At 37.9% G+C, this 23,059-nt stretch overlaps 1 protein-coding gene and 1 long non-coding RNA gene across 6 annotated transcripts in view; one reads left to right on the top strand and one right to left on the bottom strand.

Moving 5' to 3' along the window:
* LOC121959318 (uncharacterized) overlaps positions 1-22,576 on the bottom strand; it is a 44,199-nt gene extending 21,623 nt beyond the window's left edge. The window contains exons 1-2 of one of the 4 annotated variants that reach the window (XR_015779619.1): positions 22,391-22,576; positions 7,722-7,866 (exon numbers count right to left, since the gene is read on the bottom strand). This is a non-coding gene — a long non-coding RNA (uncharacterized LOC121959318). The remainder of the gene's footprint in view (positions 1-7,721; positions 7,867-22,390) is intronic. The other 3 variants (XR_015779621.1, XR_015779620.1, XR_006106893.2) reach the window with 3 other exon arrangements.
* Positions 1,414-21,407, top strand: tspan2a (tetraspanin 2a). 2 transcript variants are annotated; one of them, XM_042508550.2, is made up of 9 exons: positions 1,414-1,662; positions 7,732-7,834; positions 15,532-15,629; positions 16,637-16,711; positions 17,998-18,090; positions 18,181-18,252; positions 18,442-18,525; positions 19,152-19,220; positions 19,355-21,407. In XM_042508550.2, exons 1-8 carry the CDS (start codon positions 1,594-1,596, stop codon positions 19,215-19,217), a joined length of 660 nt encoding a protein of 219 aa, XP_042364484.1. In that variant the 5' UTR covers positions 1,414-1,593; the 3' UTR covers positions 19,218-19,220; positions 19,355-21,407. The 2 variants fall into 2 exon arrangements, with proteins under 2 accessions (XP_042364484.1, XP_087947123.1); XM_088090997.1 differs by having other exon boundaries at positions 19,152-21,407.
* Positions 22,577-23,059: the final 483 nt, after the last annotated feature.

The following is a 23,059-nucleotide window of genomic DNA, read 5'->3' as shown; positions in this document are numbered from 1 at the left end:
AAGCAAAGATAAACTCCTGTCCAACATGTAATGTAAAGGTCATAAGAGGAAAAAAGTGAAAATGTCACACATCTACCCGTGACTGCAGAGGAGGTTTTTAAACAGTGAAAAATGTATCGTTCAGTCCTGCAGCCAGGGGCGTAGCACTAAATTTTAAACCCTGTGGTCTCTGTGGACCCCCTGCCCTTCCTCTCTTGAACCATGTCACTCTCATACATATTTTATTTCTTTATTTTAAATTTTGTTTGTAAAATTAGTTTGCTGTCTTTCTTTCTCTCTTTACTGTTTTGGAATCCCAATTTCCCTTTCAGATATTACGCACTAACTCGGCTCCGGCTGCATTTAGAAACAATCCTAGTGCGGGGTAGATTAAACCATTTTGCTCCTTTAGAGTATGAAAGGGGCCTCAGAGAGCCACCATTTAAAAAAAAAATTAACAGACTTGTAACAGATTTATCCAGCCAATTTTAATTTAGTTATGGCCATAATTACTTTAGAAATGCAAAAACTGCTAACAAAGCCAAACGTTTTTATTCCAGGCTCTTCGAAGGCCCCCCTCCCTGTGGGGTCCCAGACAATCAGTCTCACTTTTCCCCCCGACAGCAACGCCCCTGCCTTCAGTGGTTCCTAAAGACCCTCAGGGGTCCCTGCAGGGGCTCTCAGTGTCCTCAACACACTGAACAGTTTACATTTATTGCATTTACTCATAGATGTCTCAAAAAATAGAGACTGCAAACAGATGGCAGTTTTCTACACCACTTTCACATCTCCCACCCACACAGACTGTTATATAAGTTGGTATTTACTCATATCTACAAATACATTTCCTTTACAAATGAGGTTTATTGGACAGAATGTGATTTAACAGAACTCCTAAAAGTGGATTTTGTCTTTGAAAAAACATCTGACAAACCACTCCCTTATTATCACCATACTAAATAATAATAATAGTAACATTATTTATATGGCACCTTTAAAATAATATTTTACAAAGTGCTTTGAAAAGCAAAGCAAAAGTAGAAACGGAATATTTAGCAGACGATATTAAAACAGAGAGATAAACAGTCCTGCCAAACATAAGCGAGACAAAATAAATGTTAAAATATAGTTAAAAAAAAAAAACAAGACAAAAAATGCAAAAAAAAAAGCAGGACACAAAATGTCAACATAAAAAATACAAATAAAAATACAACAAAACAAAAAACAAAGCACAAAGCCATAAAAGCAATAAAACGACAAAATAAAAATGAAATAAATAAAAAGAAATTAAAAAAAATAGAAATAAAACCCCAAGCAGAGATATAACATATTAAGCTCAAACTGGTGTTTGGGGTGCATCCTCCCGGAGTCTCCCTCGGGTGTCCCACATCCGTGAGCCCCATCTCGGGTACCACACACACACAAACACACAAAAGCGGATGGGCGGTGCAGAGGGAGAGCGCGAGCAGCCAGCCCGTGCAGCTTTGTGCGCATGTTCTCGTGTGTGGATGGTGTGTAGCTGTGCAGGTCATCATCATTGCATGGTTGATGTCCAAGTGGAAGCCGCGAGGATTTGCAGAATAGATCGGAAATATCGACAAATCAGGTGACATCATGGGCAAAGTGCAGGGAGGGATGAAATGCGTGAAATATCTGCTTTTCGTGTTCAACTTCATCTTTTGGGTAAGTGTCCGCTTCTTTAACGGCTCGTATGGAAACAACGTTAATGCTATTTTTAAAACCGCCCGGTAATATGAACAGCCTGGTTATATTTTATTGTTATTTTTCCATCAGATGATCCGATAAATGTTTGCTTTATTTATTTTTAAAAAGATTATGAATCTTTTGTTTACAAGAGGAAAACCTGTTAGTGCTCCACATTATTGTGGTGTTTACATGTTCAACACACTGCAGGCTAACAGTCAGTCTATTTATATTGTTAGATAGGGTTTTTAATTAACCTGGTTTCATTATAAACTGGAGCTCAGGGGGGAGTTGATGGTGCAGATTGCATAAATCCACCTGCTCCTGCAAACTCCTCTGACTGCAAACACTCAATCCAACCTTTCATTTTGTTATCAATCTTCTTCTTTCTATTACATACCTTATCACAGCTCTTAACATGCCCTCTATCTAGGAAATGCTCAATAATTAATGAGTAAATCAAATGAGTGCCTGTAAACGCTCATATGTAATATCAGTGTACAGTGTTCATCCTGCAGCATCAGAGCTGCAGTGTGTTGCCACTTTTCCAAAACACCCACTGTTCAGATCCTCTCTCATGATTTGGCATTATGCTGTGACTTTCCTGCAGCAGGTCTGTGAGTTTTCTTTTTCTTTTTTTTGAGAACAGACAGGATTAATGTGTTTTGGGAACATCATGGAGGGTTTTGTTTTGGTTTTGTTATGCTACATTAGACCTTTCTCAGATAAGGTTACTTGTGGCTCCGGCTGCTGTGGAGTCACTTTCGATTTTCTGTGCAGCAACTTGTCATCTGACATTATGTCAAGTGTTCTTAGTATCTGGCAATGGGGATACAAACTTGGTAAATATGGTTTTGGCTTTGGCTCATAACAAAAACAACAACAAAAAAAATAGTGTCTGTGGTTTGGACACATGCAGCCTGTTCAACTATAAAGTGAAAGAAACATTTTTCCCTTTCAAACAGTTCCTTTTCAATTAAATTCAGCACCAGTTTTCATTTAATGATCTGCGAAGGGCTGAAATAAATTAAACTAAACTACTAAATTGCAAATCGGCCTATACTTCATGCAATTACTGACACGTTTTAGGAAATATCATTTCCACAATTACAGTTCCAGCAAAGAAAGAGTTACTGATGTTATCGTTACCTTTTCAAGCACGTCCGGACTTAAGTAACTAAAGTTACACAAAGTTAGCAAAGATTATTCTCTGAATTTATGGGCTGTTTGCTAGCTAATGCAAAGAATGTATGCTAGCTAGCGTTCTGACTTAAAATTTGCATAACATATCAAGACGATAGCCATTTATAAAATTGTCGTTCCCCTAAGACTTATCAAAAGCTATCACAATTGACAGTAATTAAGCCTACTTAACAGGAGTATGACATTATTATTTTTTAATACATTTGAAAGTAATAAAATGTGCCTACCATAGGTATATAATAATAACAACTAGAAACCAGATGCCAAAATAGCGGCTCTTCATTACAATGGATTTGCTTGCCTGGCACATGAGCCAAAAAAAGTTTTAAGCTTACAAACATAAAACCACCATGGATCAAAAATTCAGAGAATGATTCATAATTGAACTTATTTGCAGTTCAAGGTGTCCTGTCAACATTTTGTGGTCTACGAGGAAAATGCTTTCTGGGCTGCAGGTTTTTTTACACGACAACACTGCCTGTGGCCATGGGAAAAAATGGCTGCAAGGCTGAGCAGCTTTCCTGGAGGCCTGCTTATGACTGGAAATCAGCATAACATCGCAGGTCGATAACCATTCACAAAATTAGCATTTTCACAACACTTTAAAAAAAACACAATTGTAATGACTAACAGCAGTCAAACCATGGCTTCAGCTGGGGTACGGCAACACCACTTGGACAAACCACATGCCGAACTACAGAACACCGTGATACTAGAACCAGCAGTAATAGGCTAATAATAATTAGGGACGTAACGATGCATCGTGAGGTAGATAAAAATCAATACGCGAGATTCAAATCGGTGAAGTAAAAAATGAACTGCGATACTCTTTTTGAACAGCAGAGGGCGTAATCCGCTTTAGACTTCGCTTGCTCGACGTGCCACGTTACTACGTGTTCAATGTCCTACATCAGACAGCTCGCCAACGTAAATAAGACGAAGCAAAGGCTCCAAGACAGGCGACACTGATATAGAGGATGCTCCTTCCAGTTTCAAATCGGGAGTGTGGCGACATTTGAGCTTTCTTAACGCGGAAAGAAATCCAGGCGAGAAGAAAACCAGTCTGCAAATATTGAGAGGATGTTAAACTACACAAACACATTAGTACAACTAACATGATGCAGCATGTGAGCCGGCATCATAGTAACGAGCTCCGGTCAGCCCCGCCTTCGCACGTTCCTCCTTAACGACAACTAAACGGCCAAACCACAGACATGCACATTTGCAACCACGTTCATCCAAACGAGTAAAGAGCTCTCTGCTTTCCCCCCGAGCAAAAGCAAACTTTTCCACACCAGCCACCTCTGTCCCAAGTGAAAGGTTTTGGGTTTTTTTAACAGCAGGGGACACTGTGAATGTCCAGTGAATGTCCTCATTGCATAATTTGTGTTTTGCACTTATACCCTACCTCAGAAATAAAAAGGGATTCTTTAATTTGATATAGAAGAAAAAAAAGCAGTATATTGTATCATTTTTGTTTAAAATAATGAATATAATATTTTTCAGTCACAATTTTCTTTAATCTCATTTTGTATTTAAAAAAAAAAATTGTAGCGTGAGCCTAGTATTGTGATTCGTATTGAATCGTGAGTTGAGTGAATCGTTACATCCCTGATAATAATTGTTAAGTTTATTTATGATTATGATCATATTTGCTTATTATTTCAATTATTTTAAAAAATATTTTTCATCAGTATATTTTTGAGCCTATTTGGATATTGAAGGGTTGTGTCCCCTTCAACATATATAATTATCAATGCCTTGATTGTTTCTAACATGGATTAATTTATTTATTGATATTTTAAACAATTAAGTTTCTAAAAACAGACAAACAGACTAAGATGAGGTCTTTAAATTGCTAGATTTGACTGAAAAAGAGTCCAAAGAGATCAAATTTACTATCATATAAGACAATAAAAGTGGCACATCCTCACATAATGTTTGGCATATTTTGATCAAAATTTCATGAGCAATCTCTGATTATCACAGTAACTGCTGATTGAGTCTAGATGCTGCTGCAGACGACAGACTCTTGCAAGTGTTGTGGAAGGATGCTCATGTTTTATGGCTAAATGATACAGTATATGTGGATCTAAAGGGCCACATTGACTCATCTGTGCTCTGTAAGACGATCGCTTGTGTCACTCGAACACACAGCGGCCTCTTTGTTTGGGAGTTTGGGGACTGAAAGCAGAGCTGTTGTGGTCGGAGCCAAAAGGGGCGTACAGTACGCTGTCATTTTGGGGTGCGGAGCCAAACAAGCAGCCAATGCCAGTGTGAGTTACATCACCCAGGCACTGTGAGGCTGGCACAGCCTGTGGCTGAAATGCACCATGGGAGATGGAGCGTTTATGATGTGATGGTGATGCTGCCAATTAGAAGTGATATATTGATGATCCATATGGAAACATGATCTGCTGTCTTCATTTTACAGTCATCTTTACTCTTACATTAATCTCTTCATTTGATGTTTTCTTCCCAGAATTTGATATTTTTATTTAAAGTTTTAAGGGTTGAGGTGATTTGTTCACCTTTAAACCTTTATTATCAGAAATCACATCAGTAATAAAACATAGAGAAAGGGAATGTAGTTTTAATTTTCAGCTTGTTAATTATTTGTCCTAATTTGAATTTATTGTGTAAAATGTTTTGAAACTGAACTTCTGTTTTGTTATAAATGAAATCTAACATTTTAGATCAGTATAACCATACACATTTAGTTTTAAAACCCTTTATCTCTGTCTTTTAATGGGGTGCAAATGACCATTTGTGTATCAGTTTCTCTCCCTGTGTTACGCTGAATTTTTCAATATTTGTTTGATCACAGTGAATGAAAAACAAAAAAAAGGCAAGAATTCTTGATTAATTGAAGTAAAGGGGGACCACGTTTAACAACACAACTAAATCAGAAGTGTCATTTATCCAGTCGTACACCCAGTACTTCCCAAACACATGCATTTTTCCTAAAATGTTACACATCTGCATAAACGGTCTCAGGCACGGATGAGTAGTCCACCAGCGCAAACGTGAATATTGGCACTCTGCTTAACTGTCAATGTACAAGCAGAGTTCACGCCATGGATGCACACAAAGATCTGGATACAGAGTTGGAGGCGGGTCGCCGTTCATTCCCATGAAAGCTGGTCAGTGATAACATGACAACATAACAATCAAAATTATCCAGATTGTTTGCATCATGAAGCCCGGAGAGTAACGGCACTGGAGGCTTACACCAGCCGAGCCGATAACTTCCTTTATAGCCCCCAGCTAACATGAAAACACAATTGAATTGTACAGACTTCGAGACTTTATCGACCATAATATATATTGAATCCCAGCAATTAAACGAGATGCTCACAAAAATGTATCCACTGATTTACAGATAGCATCATTTAACGGTAATTCTACAGTTTGGCCACTTTACCAAAGCCTGGCGCTTGGCCATACTTATTACTCGTCAGGTTTTAGCGGCAGCGTAATGTGTTCAGGAATCGCTGAACATTCAACTGGATAAATGAGGCTTTTATTTGATCATATTGCACGAGTTGTGTGAGAGTTTGTAAACAGAAGTTTTGATATAGTTGTGTTGTCATTAAACGTAGTCACCCTTTACCTCAAACAATCATTGATTTACTTTTTGGATTCTTTGTTTTTCGTTGAAGAATGCAATTTTTCTTTTTTTTTTCATGAATTCAGTAGGAGTCGACAGATTATCAGTCTGGCCGATTATCAGGGCCGATATTTGGCATTCTGTCGATTATCTGCATCAGCTAATTATGGCCAATAAAAATATTTTTTAAAAAAAGAAAGCGTCAGCATGGGAGAAACTTTTACTTTGTAAAACCTCAGGAAACTATTTTTGTTTATTCATTTTTGATTGAAATGTTCACTTGACTGAAAAAAGTTGTCAGGAACTCGCTGTATATGATGTTGAAAGTCTTAGTTTCGATTAAACATTTGCCAAAGGCATTTAAGCAGAGTTTTGTGTTGGAGATTGTTATATTCCAAATGCTAAATATTAACAGAAATACTTTCATATTAACTGTAAATGCATATCGGTTCCAAATATCGGTCTTATTAACTACTAATAATCAGTATCAGTATCAGCCCCAAAAAAACCCACTATCATTTAACCCCTATAATTCAGTAAAACAAAGGCTGAGTAACTAATATACAAATGGTCATTTTGTTGGTGAAGTATCCCTTCAAACAAAAAATAAATAATGCTATTTAGGTGTAAATAGAAAGTCAGAGGGATTAACTTTCTCAGGGTGACACCTGGTTCTAATCGATTGGTTTATTTCTGGTCAAATTGGCAAAAGGAGCTATGATGTCCTCTCAACGTTGTGACAAACTCATCAGGCACGTCACACCAGAAACTGTATCTTTGAGCTACAGTTTACCATAGTTTACCATACCAATGACAAGCAACAACAAGATTAGCTTACTGCAAATAAAAAAAAAGTTGTTTTTGCTATATGTGCAGCCTGTGATCTGTTTTAAAAAGTATTAAACTTTGACTAAACCTTTAGACACTCAGGAGGCGAAGCAGTAATATCTCAGTTTGTTTGGAATAAACAGAAGAAAAACGGACAGTGAGCGTCAGTAGTCACTCTGCTGAGGAGACCGCCACCTGCAGAATATTAATCAAGTGCCAAAAAAATCCCCATGATGGGCCTCAATGTTTAACTGTGAAGTGATTTCTGGGCAACAACACTGAGAGCTTATCATCAAAGACACCAGTTACATCCTAAAAATAAACAGGGACCGCAGTCCAGGAGGCTTTAAACAGCGTGCATTAATATTCTGTGTAATGATGAAATTCTATAACTTACTGCTCCTCAGCTGTCGGGCCTGCTGGTGCTGGCTGTGGGACTCTGGCTCAGGTTTGACCCAGACACAGTGGAGCTGCTGACCGGTGACGGCGCCCCTGACACCTTCTTCATAGGTACGTCACACCAAACCTCACATCCACAGATCCTAAATATGGTGAGAGATAATAAAGTGAAGTTTTGTGTATGTCCACCACTCAACAATGCAACGATGCAGATGTGCCTGCAGCTGATTTTCATACACGTAATGAAAAATGTTCAGAGGTATTATTTTTCTAGATATTAAAGGGAAACTTCTGTATTTTTTAACTTGGACCCTATTTTCCCATGTTTTTCGTGTTTAGTGACTTCATTAAAGGTGTTTGTTTTTGCCTCTGACAGGCTCACATAGTTATTAAAAGTGTCTGACAACATTATGGAAAAGATCTGTACTGAAAAATAAAATGCTTTTCTTTTGTGTTTTCATACAAAAAGTAAAGCACCCTAATTCATACATATCTTACGTAGTTATGAGGCAGTTGTGCATAACACACATATTTTGAAAGGTTGCAATCACATGACTAATGCTCTTGCGGTAGTGAACAAGGAAGTGGTCCCAGGCAGTCTTATAAGGAGGCAGGTTGTGATGATGGATGGGTCACAAAACCATAAACTTTACCTCGGGGACTTTCCCACAGAGACGCGTGTTCAGACCCGCGTGTTCTCACCACGTTTCTTTCCCTAAATCTAACCACAGTAACTTTGCGTAATTACGTAACTTTACGGTAAGGATGTAAAATTGTTCAATGGGCTAATTTATAGGATGTCATATGAACTGTAGCATGTGCATGTAGGATATCAAACAAACCTTTTTGTGGATACGTTGACTTGTTACAGAAAAACAGCGGTGGAGTCATTAGTGAAAGTCGGACAGAAGAGTACCAGGAAGCGTTTTGTTGTGTTGAGTACAGTAAGCCTCGCTCAGTGTTGTCTTAAAAGGTTTTTAGTGTCACGGCTGAATATTTAGATGATTTAGATGATGTGAAAAAGTCTGAGATTTCAGAAAACTGGTGACAAAAACAAAAGATTAGTAAAAGTTAAAGAAAAACATTTTTTTCTTTGTAAGTTTCCTTGTTGTCAGACGCTTCTAATAACAATATGAGCCGGTTGGTGGCAAAAAGCGCATACGTTTCCCAGGTGGTTAGATCGCAGCCTGTTTCACGATCAATACAGTTATTGTTTCCATTAGTCACTTTGACACAAACACATGGCGAACAGGCTCAAGGTCGAAAAACACAAAAAATTCTCTTTTTTGTCTGAATGTAGGTATAAAAACAAAACAACATCTTTATGTCCTCTTCAGTGTACAGTACCAGATTTCACGCCTGACAACATCAGGTTTTATGGTGCTCTGTAATAATCATTTAACAAGTCTCCCCGGGGGATTCCCCAACGCCATTTTAACCGGAGGATCTCTTCGGGGCCGCAGGTGTTACTGAGCGCTAATGAACTCTTAACAGGCGTATTTTACTCTCAGCGCATTGTGATGTTTCATCACTTCCTCTGCACAACGGAAACTCGCTTCTCTGAGTGTCTCTAATCCTCATTTATAACCTCACGTGACTCGACAAAGTGCTACGAGGGGAAGTGAAAGAGGGCACGTCAAACGATTATCGACATGCACCATTAGTGGTGGTGCTCTGGTTTATGGGTTATGGAGAGAATTGCTCATGTTTACAAATATCGACCATATTTTCCTTTCACTGGAATAATAGAAGTGGATTAATAAGAGATGCTCAAGCAGCGACAAATGGATCAGAGTCTCTAAGTGATTAATGAACAGATCTGTGTCTGATAAGACTGCAGCACTTTGTATTCAGGTGACTTTTGATCGATGCTGAATGCTCCTCTGCAGATCTCCGAATAAAACACACAGCAGGTGATTAAAACATACAGTAGACAAGACAAACAGCCTTCAGTGTGAAGTAGTGCTGCAGTGCTTCATACAATAGGCCCTCTCTCTCTCTATCTGTCTCTCTGTGCGTCTCTCTCTCTGTCTCTCTCGTTCTCGCTCTGTGTAGGAGCAGATGATGAGAATGAAGCCTATTCTTGTTACTCCCGTTTAGACCATGACCTAAAATGGTGACTTCACTTCATCAGCTCTCTGCTGTGCTTTCATGGGACGGGCTGCCTCCCTCAGGACATGAGCAGCAGGTTGGGTGGGGCAGGTGACGGGAGTCTCGCTCTGTAGCAGTTATAATACTGTGCCATGCACAGCATCTTTGCAAGAGAAAAGGTCATGTTTGCCACAGTAGTTTGTGAAAATTTTAGGGGAGTGGCACAGAGGGATTGAGGGTTTTTTTTAGACAAAAATACAGCCTAAAAACAGTCAGTCAGTCATTTTCTGTAACCGGGGTACACCCTGGACAGGTCGCCAGACTATCGCAGGGCCGACACACATACAGACAGACAACCATACACGCTCACAGTCACACCTCAGGACAATTTAGAGTCACCAATCAACCTGAGCTGCATGTCTTTGGACTGTGGGAGGAAGCCGGAGACCCCGGAGAGAACCCACGCAGACACGGGGAGAACATGCAAACTCCGCCCACGGATGAACCCCGTTCCAACCGGAAACGCCCAGCCTAAAAACATTACTATTAATATTAGGTGTTGACAGATTATCACCCTGGGCGATTATTGAAGCCGATATATCTGTATCAGTGTTTTATTTTAATGATCACCACTAAAATAATTAATTAAAAAATGCAAATAAAGTGTCAGAATGGAAGGAACTTTTACTTTGTAAAACCTTAGGGAGCTATTTTAATTTATTCATTTTGAATTTAAATTTTCACTAGACTTTATATATACATAAAAAAGTTGCTGGGAACTTTCTGTATTTGATGTTGAGAGTTTTGATTTTCTAAAGGCATTTAAGCAGAATTTTCTGTTGGAGTTTGTTTTATTCCACATTTTAAATATTGACGGAAAGATTTTCATTTTTATTGTAAATGCATATCGGTTCCATATATCGGTTATCGGTCTCATTAACTCCGAATAACCAGTATCAGCCCTGAAAAACCAATATCGGTTGACCCTGGTAAATATAAACGTACAATGTTAAGTGGACATTAATGCTTTCACACACAGCATTACTATTCAGCTGAAATATCTCACAGTTTAAAAATGTCAGCTTTCATCTGTTTATGCAAACGACTGAAGGTGAGATAATTTTTCGGTCAGTTTGGTTTCATTTGACTTGCAAATATCACAGAGCTTTACTGTGCTGTGTAGTTCAAAGATACATTTATATGGCGGCTGATTAAGATTTTAACTTAAAAAAAGATATGATCATTTTTAACACATTTGTTTGTGATGTTGACAGGTTAGTCGAATATTTCACCCCACAGTCAAACATCCGAATTCGTTTGAATTGCCTGTGTGCACACTAGTAAACGCATGAAAACCAGACGATGCACATGCAGCGTTCTCTGGTTTTGGTTTTGATGCAGTTTCCAGGAACAGCACGGAGCTTTGAAGCCAATTTAAAGGCCCAAACGTGGAATTACAGCGTCCCGGCCCGTCACATGATGCCACAGGGCCCAAAAACACTTTTTACCATAGATTCACATTGTCAAAGAGACATCTGTAAATCAGTGGATACATTTTTCAGAGCGTCACAACCTCAGGAATTTGATCTTTTTGATCTGATAGCAATTGGGAAGTCCAGAAGAGCCACACCATGAAGTCATTTTATCCCCTTTCAGGTTAGCAGAGTGCAAACTGGAAGTTAATCGTTTGGCTGGCAGAAGTCTCTAATCTGCCTACTCTTGGGCCCCGAAATGCAGAAGATCTGGGTAATTTTATACCGCAGACACAGAGCTTTTTTGGCTTCATGCGCCACTGAGCAATTTTCATAGGAACTAACAGGGCCAAACCGCCAACGCTTTATCCAGTTCACTCCACACATCCGTGGTTCTGACTGTATCACCATTAGGGGTCGACTGATGTTGGTTTCTCATGATGGCAACCAAAGGGCAACAATTAGTTGCTAATTCCTCAAAGTGGCTGCTAATGGAAACCTGGCAAACATTACAGTCAAGCACTTATGCACCAGTTAAATGCTCAATTTTGACCAGTAATGTCATATGTCTTCACTGTTGTGCAGCAGATTACTGGATGCAAAGTTGTCAGTTTATCTGTATACGATAAAGATCCTGCAGAGGATCGACGTCTGACGGAGGAGCCTTAGCAACAACATAACTATCACTCCCTGAGCAGAACGGAGGAGCGTCACTGCTGCCGCCGACATTCACCTCCAGCACAGAGACCGAACAGAGCGATACCATAACAAGTCAAAGTGGAAGCATTCCCTACGGGTGAATCACTTTCCACTCTGTCACCTTTGTTGCTCTGAGCATATAAACAGCCATTATGTGCATTTATGATACAGAGAGAAACTTAGGAGATAGTGAGTTGTTTACAATAATATTAATCACCACCGGCTACCTGCCACCTGCATTAACAGGAAGATGTGCTCTGCAGGAGTTCAGCAGTTTCACTAAGAGGACTAAAAACATCACCAGCCAACATCGGTTCAGTGCAGACACTTTGTATATACAGTAGAGGATGTCTTGGCTCCGTTATATTTTCCATTGCATCCTTCAGCTCCTCACCTCATCTTTACCTCCCCTTTTGTTCAACAGCAGGAAAACAACAGCTTGCAACCCCCCATGTGGATTAATTAAATTGCTGCAGCGGTTGCTGTCTATGTTACCGATTAGGCCCTTAGCGTGGCCCTCAGGGACGGGGCCGGTGTATGGTTACAGTGTGAGGGGCTCGGTAGTGAGGGTCGGGAGCAGGGGAGCAGACCAGGGAGGTGACGACATCCAGGCTCGCGGGGAGCTAGGATGTTTGGGGGATGTAGTCTGATTCTGCAGCAATTACACACACGAAAATTAGATTTGCCTTTCTACCAGACAGACGACATCTGTTGTTCTGCTTTACCCTGCAGGACCACAAATGCACCAAGTCAGAGTAATTACAAATAATACCAAAAGAGTAAACCGGAGGCCTTGCTTCTCGTTATGGCTCCATTAGCTTTGCTTCAAATTTAAATTGTGATATTGCACAGACTCTGACTGTACCTCTGAGACAGAGACGGGTTGGATTTCCAGCTATTTGCGGCGCGCCTGCAGCAGAACACAGTCTAGCGTCTTGTTTTGTCGACGCACTCAGAGGGACGGACAGATGGTATTTATTTTCAGGATTCAGTTATTGGACTGTCTCAAAAACAAGCGCAGATCCATCTTGAAACTAGTACTTTTGCAGAGCTTTTTACCATGAAACACAATGACCATGACACCGTGACACAGTTTAACCCTTTAAAACCTGAGCAAATTGGCTTGATGTCTATCATAAGCATGGGAAGAGGGCAACAAGCAACTTAACAGGAAATGGCCTCCAAATTTGCAAAAAAATGATTAAGAAGTTACGAGAAAATAACCTGAAAGTGAGCAAAATAAATAAATAAAAAAATAAGAATTAAAACAAAACAAAAAAAGAAAACCACAAAAAAATATGGAGCCCTTAAAGGGACATGGGGATTAAAAAAAACATGGCAAAAACCACTAGATGGTGAAAAAAATGCAAATTTTTTTCATTGTCTTTTTTTTTTCCCATCTACTTTTTCTCCACTATCACAATCTTTTTTTTTGGCACCATCAAATTTTTTTCCACTCATTTTTTTTCTTCCTTATTTCCCATTCGAGGCTCCATAATATAAAGACCTCAAGAAAGTGCTAAAGAAATGAAATATTTATATTTATTTATGTAACTTAATTTTGAAATATATAATGAAGAGACATTTTCTAGACATTTTTTTTAATAATATCTAATAATCTCACCCCCACCCACCTTCATCATCATCCCCATTACTATTTTTTTGCAGAACTCGCCAATGCTTTTTCCCATGTTCTTGAAAGAAACCATTTTTTCCCAGGTTTCTGAGGCTTAAATGCTGGTAAAATGCAGCACATTAAAACTGATGTCAATCCAGGTGTTAAAGGGCTAAACACTAATTATAACCTGACAGATTAAATATACTCATCTATGACTCATGATACATATAGTGGAAGCAAAATGACAAAGACAAACTATTTTAAGCAGCAAGCCAAAAAACAAAAAGTACCGTTTGTAGTCTGAGATTCTTTTTCTGTTTCTTTCATCTCGACTCAAAGCTTTAAAATTCACAGGCTGCACTGAAGGAGTGGGCTGATAATCGGACTCAACTGTGGGTGGAGATTTCAGAGCTCTTCGGCCCCTCAAAGAGTTTCCCCCTACACCTTTCTGCTGGTGGTCAGACACAACAACAGCCCCTTTTTATAAATCCTGCTTCAGCAAAGACGTGTCAGCAGCTGGATCCTGCTGCCGCCCTCAGCTGAAGCTGGGAACTGCAGTCATGTGACAGAGCACAATGTGATACCATTCAAGTCTCATAGTCCACCGACTCCCAACCACCAGGGCTCGCCAAAGCCACACAGGAGGCCTTCTGGATTTTTAAGGGGTCTAAAAAACCCCAAATCAAACAAAAAAAAACAACAACAACCATACAGTTTATCAGCATGTTCCAGCATGTCATTCATTTCTGTGAAGAAACATAACAGAAATTGTCATTTTTTTATCATTATGATACAAACTTTAAACAAATTCTCACAGGACAGGGGCCCAGTTAAGACCTGAACACAAGCTACATTAACTCTTTAACTCCTGGATCTACATCAGTTTTCTGCATTCAGACGCCTTTGACAAGCATTGAAACCTGAGAAAATTTGTTTGATATTTTTGATTACATGGGGGAAAATACAGTGAGCAACTTGGGGAAAAAAGACAAAAAATGAAAAGGTGACAAGAAAATGCCTTAAAATTAGCTAGGTGGGATTATTATATATTATCAAAATCAAACGGACAAACAAAAAAAGGGGAAAATGTCAATAAAACAATATAAATCTTATAATTATATATTTAAAATTATGTTGCAGAAAGAAAACATATTTTAAATGATTTTTCTTTTTTTATACTTTCTTGGGTCATTTTCTTGTTTGTTTCTTGTTCTTTTCTTTTTTGTTACTTATTTTAAGGCAATATTCTTGTAACATTTCTTGCTATGTTATTTGGCCATTTCTTTTAAGTTGCTCATTGCATTCTTCCAATGCTTTTGAAAGAATTGAAGCCGATTTGCTCAGATTTCAGGGTTAACAGAGCCTTCAATATATGCTCAGTAGCCTTGTCCCGAATTAGAGAAGTACACAATTAAAACAACCAAAGAGCTAACAGAAAGGCCAAGCGCCAGGGAGAAGAAAACACTGACTGCATCAAAAAAGGAGTGAACTGTGTATGTAAAAATCACAGACAAAGAAATACCTTAAAAGACACCAAAAATAGCAGGAAAACTCATCTCTGATGCAATATTGACAGGAGTGACCAGTTAAAAATTCATTCAAATTGTTTGTTTTAATACAAACTTGCTACAGTTGTTGCATTCACCGTTTGGGTTTTACTTTGTCGGTTGTTCTGTACTGTTTTTGTTATGCAGGGAATATAATATGAAATATCCATAAAGTATGTCACTTAGGGATCTTCAGTTTACTCAGTGAAAGAAAAGGGGTCCGCTGAGGAAAAAGGTTGGGAACAATTGATCTCCTCTGTTTAGTCTATAAATTCCTCTCTCGTGAACATTAGGCGATTGTTGGATTGATTATTTCTTGATTTAATTCTACAGAGTAAATCCATTTTAAAGTATGAATCAATCTGCCTTTTCTCTCCGCAGCTGTGTACATCCTTCTCGGTGCAGGAGGGTTGATGATGATCGTAGGGTTTTTCGGTTGTTTTGGTGCTGTTCGTGAGTCTCAGTGTCTTCTTGCATCTGTGAGTTAAAAGTGCAGCTATTTCAAACATATCTTAACTGTTTGAATTGTTCATGCTGGTATGTTAACTTCTGTTCTTTTACTAGTTTTGTATATAACTCTTATTTTAATTATTTTCCAATTTTGTTTAATTTTATTTTTTTATATTCTTTTTTCTTGTTGTGTCTTTTTTTTTTACTGTGAGCTGCTCAATTTCCTTCAGGATGAATAAAGATAATCTAATCTTATTTAATTTTTACCTCTCTATTTATCTGTACTTATTTTGGTCTTTGAGCTGTTGAAACACCCAAATTTCCCTTCTAAAAAGTCAATAAAATTACATCTTACCTTATCTAACATACACAGTGACACGTTGGACCCTTTTCACAGCAAACAATTGATAATATTAATGACATCAAGTGTCCCAGTAAAGGGGCTTCCCCTAAATGGAATGCAGCCATCACTAATGTCAGTAAATACACCTGTGCTTTTCTTACGACATGTCGAGATGTTTGCTGTGGAAAGGGTTAATCCTTCTGCATTTCTGATGAAAACATTATTTCTAATTTCTAAATAATATCTAGTAATTTCAATTAATTTCCCTGGAAAGACCTATGTGCAATTTGGTACTTATTATAGGGGAATTAAGAGTCTAATTGGATTTTATTGTTATTAATTAATTTCATTTAATTGCAAGGGCACCCAAGAGTCTTTTAATCAGTGCAGAGGAGGTTAATACAATGTGAAATTTGTCTGTAGACAAGCATACAATTATAAATATTTGGTGTAAAGTTTCTAATAATAAAGAGAATAAAGGATGAATATTTACTTTAAATTCCCTATAAAGAAAACAGTACCTAACGACACACCTCTTTCCAGGAAACTTTCAAGAAAATTAAGAAACTGACAAAAATCTCTTTTGTTGAGGTCAAGATCGACATTAAGAAAATGATGTTGTTTTTGATGTTTTTGTATGAAACATAGCCGTCAACAGAAGATGGTTAATAAGCCTCTTTTTTTGTTCTGCAGTTCTTTGCTTGCCTTCTGATAATCTTTGGAGCTGAGATCGCTGCTGGTGTGTTTGGATTCATAAACAAGGAACAGGTACAACACGCAAAGTTATAACATTTTTACACAGACGAATAATTAAAAAAAGTTATACAGCCACAGAGCTTTTAGAACGGTGCGGAATAGTATTATAGTAGTAGAAGTATAGAAATAGTATAAGTATTGCTTTTCCAAAAAACAGAAATTATGTTAATTAACCTTTTGAAACCTGGATCGACATAACTTTTCTTGTGCTGCATTTAGACTTTTTTCACAAATATTTTAACCTTTGAACCCTGAGGAAATTGGTTTGATGTCATTTAAAAACATGGGAAAAAAATCAGTTAGTAACTTGGCAAGAAATGCTATGCAAATTGCAAGAAATTAGTCAGAGAACTACATATTAATAAATATTTTAAATATATGTTATACATAATTTAACAGAGAATTTTAAGAAAGATTACCACAATGTTAGATTACATCACATCATTCTTAAAACAACACTGTACAAAGTAACCTTAATCTATAGTTTATGTATGTATGTATTCACAGGGCTGAAATAAGCAGCAGCCAAATGCTGTTTTTATTTGCAAGATTTGCTTCACTCACCAGCTAAAAACACTGGTGACATATTGAGTGATTAATATGTAGATTAATATATATTTTAAAATCCACTGGCCAAACTGACTGCATGTTGCAAATTTAACTCACTACTCTACCATGAAATATTCACCTCTTGACACAACTGAGCCTGTCCACTAAACTATAAAATATGCAGGCTGTGCAACAAACTGGCAGCCACTTGTGCTTTAACCGTCTGAAATCTGGATCAACATCACTTTTCTGCATTCAGACTCTTTTCCAAAGTATTTTGGACCCTGACCAAATCGTTTGATTTTTTTTTCCCCCGAAAAAACTTCAGTGATGAATTTAGCAATAAATGTCAAGTTGAAAAAAAAGTAGATTTAAAAAATCATATTTAGAAAAAAAAACGGGGAAAAATGTCCAGAAATTAATAACAAATAACAACGATCACAATTCTATATTTCAAGCAGTTTTTTTCAGGTCATTTCTTTGTTTATTTTTGTTTACGGCTTTCCTTTCTGTTGATATTTTTCAGGTATTTTCTTCTTCTTATGTTTTTGAAAGACATCAAGTCAGTATGCTCAGGTTTCAAAGGGTTAAGCAACAGCAATGTGGCGACGTTAATGCAATAGAGGGCGAAAGGAGAAAGTGTGACATCTAGTGACCAATGTTATCAACAGCACCTTTAACTTTTTAAATTAGACTGTCGTGTGTACGCAATGTAATGTAAATTTTGAATCATCTTTTCTCATTCATAGATTGTTGAGGAAGTCCAAAAGTTTTACAGCAGCTCCATCGCTGATGTCTCCAATCCCAATGGGACCGCAATCGCATTCATGTACCACAAAACTGTGAGTAAAACCTCTCCCTTTTCACGTGGTTGTCACTATAAACACCAAAAATGTCACAAGTCTATAATTTTCTTCTTCTCACACTTCCAGCTGAACTGCTGCGGAGGCTCCACATCAGAAACAACTACGGCGCTTTGTGCAGAGGCTGAGGAGAACACCCAGGTAAGCCATCCCATCGCACCTGCAGTAACACTTTATGCCCACATGGTGGCAGTACAACGCTGATTTAAGGTCAAACTATATGCAGTAAATTAGTGTTGGATCAGTGGTGTGTGAGATATATGAGATCACTCACATAAAGACTGAGTGCAACAGCTGTTATTCATTATATTAATGTTTTATTGTTTTTAGGACTGTCTCACTGCAATAACAGCCTTCTTCAATGAAAAGCTGTATATTATTGGATACATTGGGATTGGGATCGCTGGAGTAATGGTGAGAATTTACACTTTAACCCTTAAACATCTGGATTGATATCAGTTTTGCATCTAGACATCTTTCACAAGCATTTAAACCTCTAAAAAATAAAAAAAAATAAAAATGGGAGAAAGGCAATGAGGGACTTGGCAAGAAATGTTGTGTAAATTGCTTAAAAAATAGTTAAGTAATAAGAAAATGACCTGAAAGTTAGTTGGGGGCAATTATTACATATTAATTCTTATAATTATGTATTTAAAATTATGTTACACACACACACACAAATAAAAAAAAATTATATATATATAATACATATTAACCTCTTAAAGTCATTTTCTTCTGTTTGTTTTCGCTTATTAATTTAAGTTTTTTTTTTTTTTGCTTGTTTGCAGGTTTTCTAGTATCTTTTGACTGATTTCTTGCTATTTTTTAGCCAATTTCTTGCCGAGTTGCTTAGTGCTTTCTCCCCATGGTTTTGAAATAAATACAGTTAATTTACTCAGGTTTCAGAAGGTTAAACGTTGCAAACCCAAAATCATGATTCCAGTGTACAAGACTTTCTAACCGTTATCTTCGGGTTGTGCTTCTTTGGGTTGAGGCTCCCTTAATGTTTTAACGTGTCCCTAAAATGTCTCTGTTTTCAGATCATAGGAATGATCTTCAGTATGGTGCTGTGTTGTGCCATCAGGAACAACAGGGAGGTTATATAGCTGGTGAGTCGACCCCCACCCCACCCCCACCCCCACCAGCCGGCCCAATACACACTCACCGACCCCTTCTTCATAATCAACCCGTCTGCGTAAAGAAGGGAAACACCAAAGTTACATTTCAATGTCATTTCTCATAGTCCAGAGTGATCTGGTGGGGGATATCACACAGAGAGAGTACAGTACGTCCGCGGGCCAAATTCAACACGATACGCTGGATCGTTATCTTCACACCTTCTCCTCGACTCCACCAGCACTAAAAATTTCTTTCTCTGTTCTTTTCTGTAACACTTGCTCTGCTTTTGGCACAACTCTGTGACATTCCTCAGTCTTAACATGTTTTTGTTACACAGTAGAGGTCGACCGATATTGGATTTTTAAAGGCCGATGTAACGACGATAGTTTGGAGCAAATAAAAGCTGATGGCTGATTAATCTGCCAATATCCCTCCTGCAAAAAAAAAAGAAAAAAAAGAAGACTGTCGGAAATTAACTGATTCTAAGTAAAACAAAAAAATAGCTAAAAAAAATATATAGCAATCTGGAAGTGAACTTCAGTTTCTTATTTCTGAGCAGTTGTTTTTCCTCAAAGTCAACCTGGGATTCTCACAAATGGCATTACTTACCTCCACGTAAAACGGTGAACAGAGTTGGGCAGTTTTTCTGTTACTTATTTAATTAAGTCGACCAGTTTCAATTACTTTTGAGTATTTTATAACTGAAAAAAAGTAAAATGTAATTTCAAACAAGATATTTCAAAGTGAAGTAATTTTATATTTTCGAAATAATAAAAATATTTTCTCAATGACTCTTAAAACGTCAAAAACAAGACTGGATCAAAACCCAGTTTATGGCTGAAATGCTAGAGGGCTTTTATTTTGATCAAGGGCTTTTAGTTTAGAACAGGAAGTGGCAGCATTAACTTAGTCGACCATTACTGGATTTTGGGGGCTGATGCCGATACCAATTTTGGCAAATAAAACATGATATGATATGATATGATGATATTGATAAATTGGCTGATATTACCTATATACGCAGTTATGCAATGCAATTATCCCTCAGATATGATTATTAAATACTTGCAACAATACTATGTAATAGTATGTTTTACAGTTTAACAAGAACCTTCATTGTCAAAAATTACATCACTGCACTGAAACAGTAGATTTCAAAGGGAATTTGATTATTTTAAATTACTCTAAGCATCTTTTTCTGCATTACGTTCTATTTTGAAAAAAATCACATTGTGCATATCGGACAACAAGTCGATACCGATATATCTGTACCGATACATTGGCCAATAAAATCCGCTGACTAATATATCAGTCGAGCTCTAAAACAGACTTTAGCTCTACTGCTGGTAGTGCTACAACGCTGGACCAGCTGTTGCAGTCGAGCCAAAAGGTTCATGTAAGCACACGTCGAAATGAAGAATAACACACTGAGACACACTGAGACAGCAGAGGGACTTTCCTTCAGCTGCGGTCGGTGATGTTCGTCCAGGCGTGACTGGTTCCACCAATAACTGGAAGTTGTAAAGTGAGCTATCAGCGTCAACGAATCGGCCAAACCAAAAAATCGGTCGACCTCTATGACGCAGTGCTGCACTGAAGCAACGACAGAGTACGTGAAGCCTTCTTTGACGCAGGAATGTTGTGACTGCTGTAAATATGAACAGCTATTTTATGCATCTGCTGTTAACATTAATTGTGCCCTTTTTATGTAATCAATACTACTTTGTGTGCTTACATGTTTTGAGGACTAGCCTACCTTTGCCGAGTGAATTTCCATTATGTGCCTACGTAGTCACACAAACCTCCAGCCGCCGCACTATTTACCCAGTCCTTGTGATTTGATTATGTACATAAGCTCCCTGCCACCACTTTCAAGTATTTCTACTCCAAAGCACAATAGTGGAAGTGTGGATATGATATCAACCCAAAGGGTTAGGGAAGGTCTGATGATAAACTGCCACTCTGTGAATTTCCAAATTTCATCCAAAAGGTAGTGATGAGTAACACTATGTTTTGAGCTCTTCTGGAGCACGTGTGAGCTGTAACAGTGAGCTAGTTTGCATTTTGTGTGAATTATTTTGGATGTAAATTTTGTTGGTGTGCCAATAAGATGTGAATTTTAGAATAATATAGTTTATGCCATACTGTTAACCGTAATAATAAAAAGATATTGGGTGCTTTTATTGGTGTGTTTGGCTGTTTCCTGCTTTTGAAGTGTCTGAATCACAAGCGTGCTTCCTGAGAGGCGTCAGAGGTGCAGAGTGTGGGCAAACGAAAGTTTTGTGGTCAGTTGGTTTCCTGGAACTCGTCTGAGCTCTGTTACAAGAAATGGCTGCCATTCAGAATAACAGCACAACGTGAAACCAGAGTTAGTGCCGGGAAATGTAGAGTTACATACCGACCACACAGACAGAGAGGGCGCAGGACTCCAGAAACATCATTACACAGGATGGACAAAATCATTTCTGCAGGAGGCCTGCTTACGTGCATTTGTTAATCCTTTGAATCCTGGAACAAAACCATTTTTTTGTGCTATACTCAGGTGCCTTTCATGTGCACTTAGTTTTTAATTTTCTTTTAAAAGAAAGGCTTAAAAGACTGAAAGAGATGTCCCACAAATTGCAAGAAATTAGGAAAATATGACAATGACAATTAGATTTTTTTTAAAAGAGGAACTAACTGTTATATATATATATATATATATATATATATCTTTTTGGGGGGTGGGGGGTTTTTTTGTGTGTAAATTTCTGGTAATTGTTTAGCTAGAGATCAAGCCAGTTTGCTCAGGTAGTTTCTTTATATTTCTTACAAAAACAAACAAAAAAACCTTTGCCATTTCTTTTCACTAAATATTTAATACTATTTCATACTAAATATCATTTGTTGATCTTCTACCAGCTTTTTTATCATAACAATGTGGGTAAAATGTATAACTGAATGAGGTTAATCTTAGAAACCAGTCAGCCTGCTCGTGGGCCCTTGTAGGGTTTTATTTGATGATTCTGATATCTAAACAAATGCAATATTTGCTGTTTAACTCATACAACCTGTCGTTTGAAAACTATGCTCCTTGCAGTTCAACTGATGCAAACCCTTTCAATCACCACAGCAGGTTCAATAAACACTGATGTCAAACAAAATACAAAGTTAAACTCACCTATGGAGTGTTACTGTAATCCACAGATTGGTGAAACACACTCCCCAAGCTCCTGACGATCTAAATCCAGTAAAAAATTTAGTCCAAAGGTATTATTTCATCCAGAGATATCCAAAAACTCCTGTTGCATGTCTCTGTTTGCATTTAAGTCTGCCACCTTTGGTGTCAAAATGGAGGTGAACGGCTGACATTTTGATTTACACCGCAATTGAGCCAATAGGAGCTTCCGTGCCCGCCCCCATAGCCTGCAATAGCCAATGAGGGCCTGAGTTAACTTCGTAGGTTCTCGGGTTACAGAACCAATCAGCAGGCAGCGAGCGGCCCGATGACTTGTGGGTCTTGTGGTCAAAAACACTGACTGTTAAAAATGTAGAGAAATAATGGGAAATAGCGCTGCTGTTGTCACAAGGGGAAACAAACGGTCTACGATCAATTTGATTTTGTGTTTTTATACACAGTAAGCTCCAAAATGGACATTTCTGTCAGTTGATTTTTCATGCATATTCATAGATTAAGTATGTTTCACCCTCTTTCTTTGAAAAGTGCCTCAACAAAACCTAAGAAAAGAAGTATCAGTTTGTGTAATATTGAATATGGGTGAATTTTACACATTTTTTTTTTCAAGGACAAATTTCAATGTTTCTGCATCAAAGCTACATGTAGCCTAAT

The sequence above is a fragment of the Plectropomus leopardus genome, chromosome 2 (assembly GCF_026936395.1).
Source record: "Plectropomus leopardus strain MGB_pleo_1.0 chromosome 2, ASM2693639v1, whole genome shotgun sequence".
NCBI classification, from domain to species: domain Eukaryota; kingdom Metazoa; phylum Chordata; class Actinopteri; order Perciformes; family Serranidae; genus Plectropomus; species Plectropomus leopardus.
This window is presented reverse-complemented; position numbering and strand designations above follow the sequence as displayed.

What these genes read in the sequence shown, in the direction of transcription:
- tspan2a (XM_042508550.2), top strand. Translation starts at nt 1,594, where the DNA reads ATGGGCAAAGTGCAGGGAGGGATGAAATGCGTGAAATATCTGCTTTTC. An exon ending in GATTCATAAACAAGGAACAG is followed by an intron (nt 16,712 to 17,997) that starts GTACAACACGCA and finishes TCTCATTCATAG; the next exon opens with ATTGTTGAGGAAGTCCAAAA. An exon ending in AGGCTGAGGAGAACACCCAG is followed by an intron (nt 18,253 to 18,441) that starts GTAAGCCATCCC and finishes TATTGTTTTTAG; the next exon opens with GACTGTCTCACTGCAATAAC.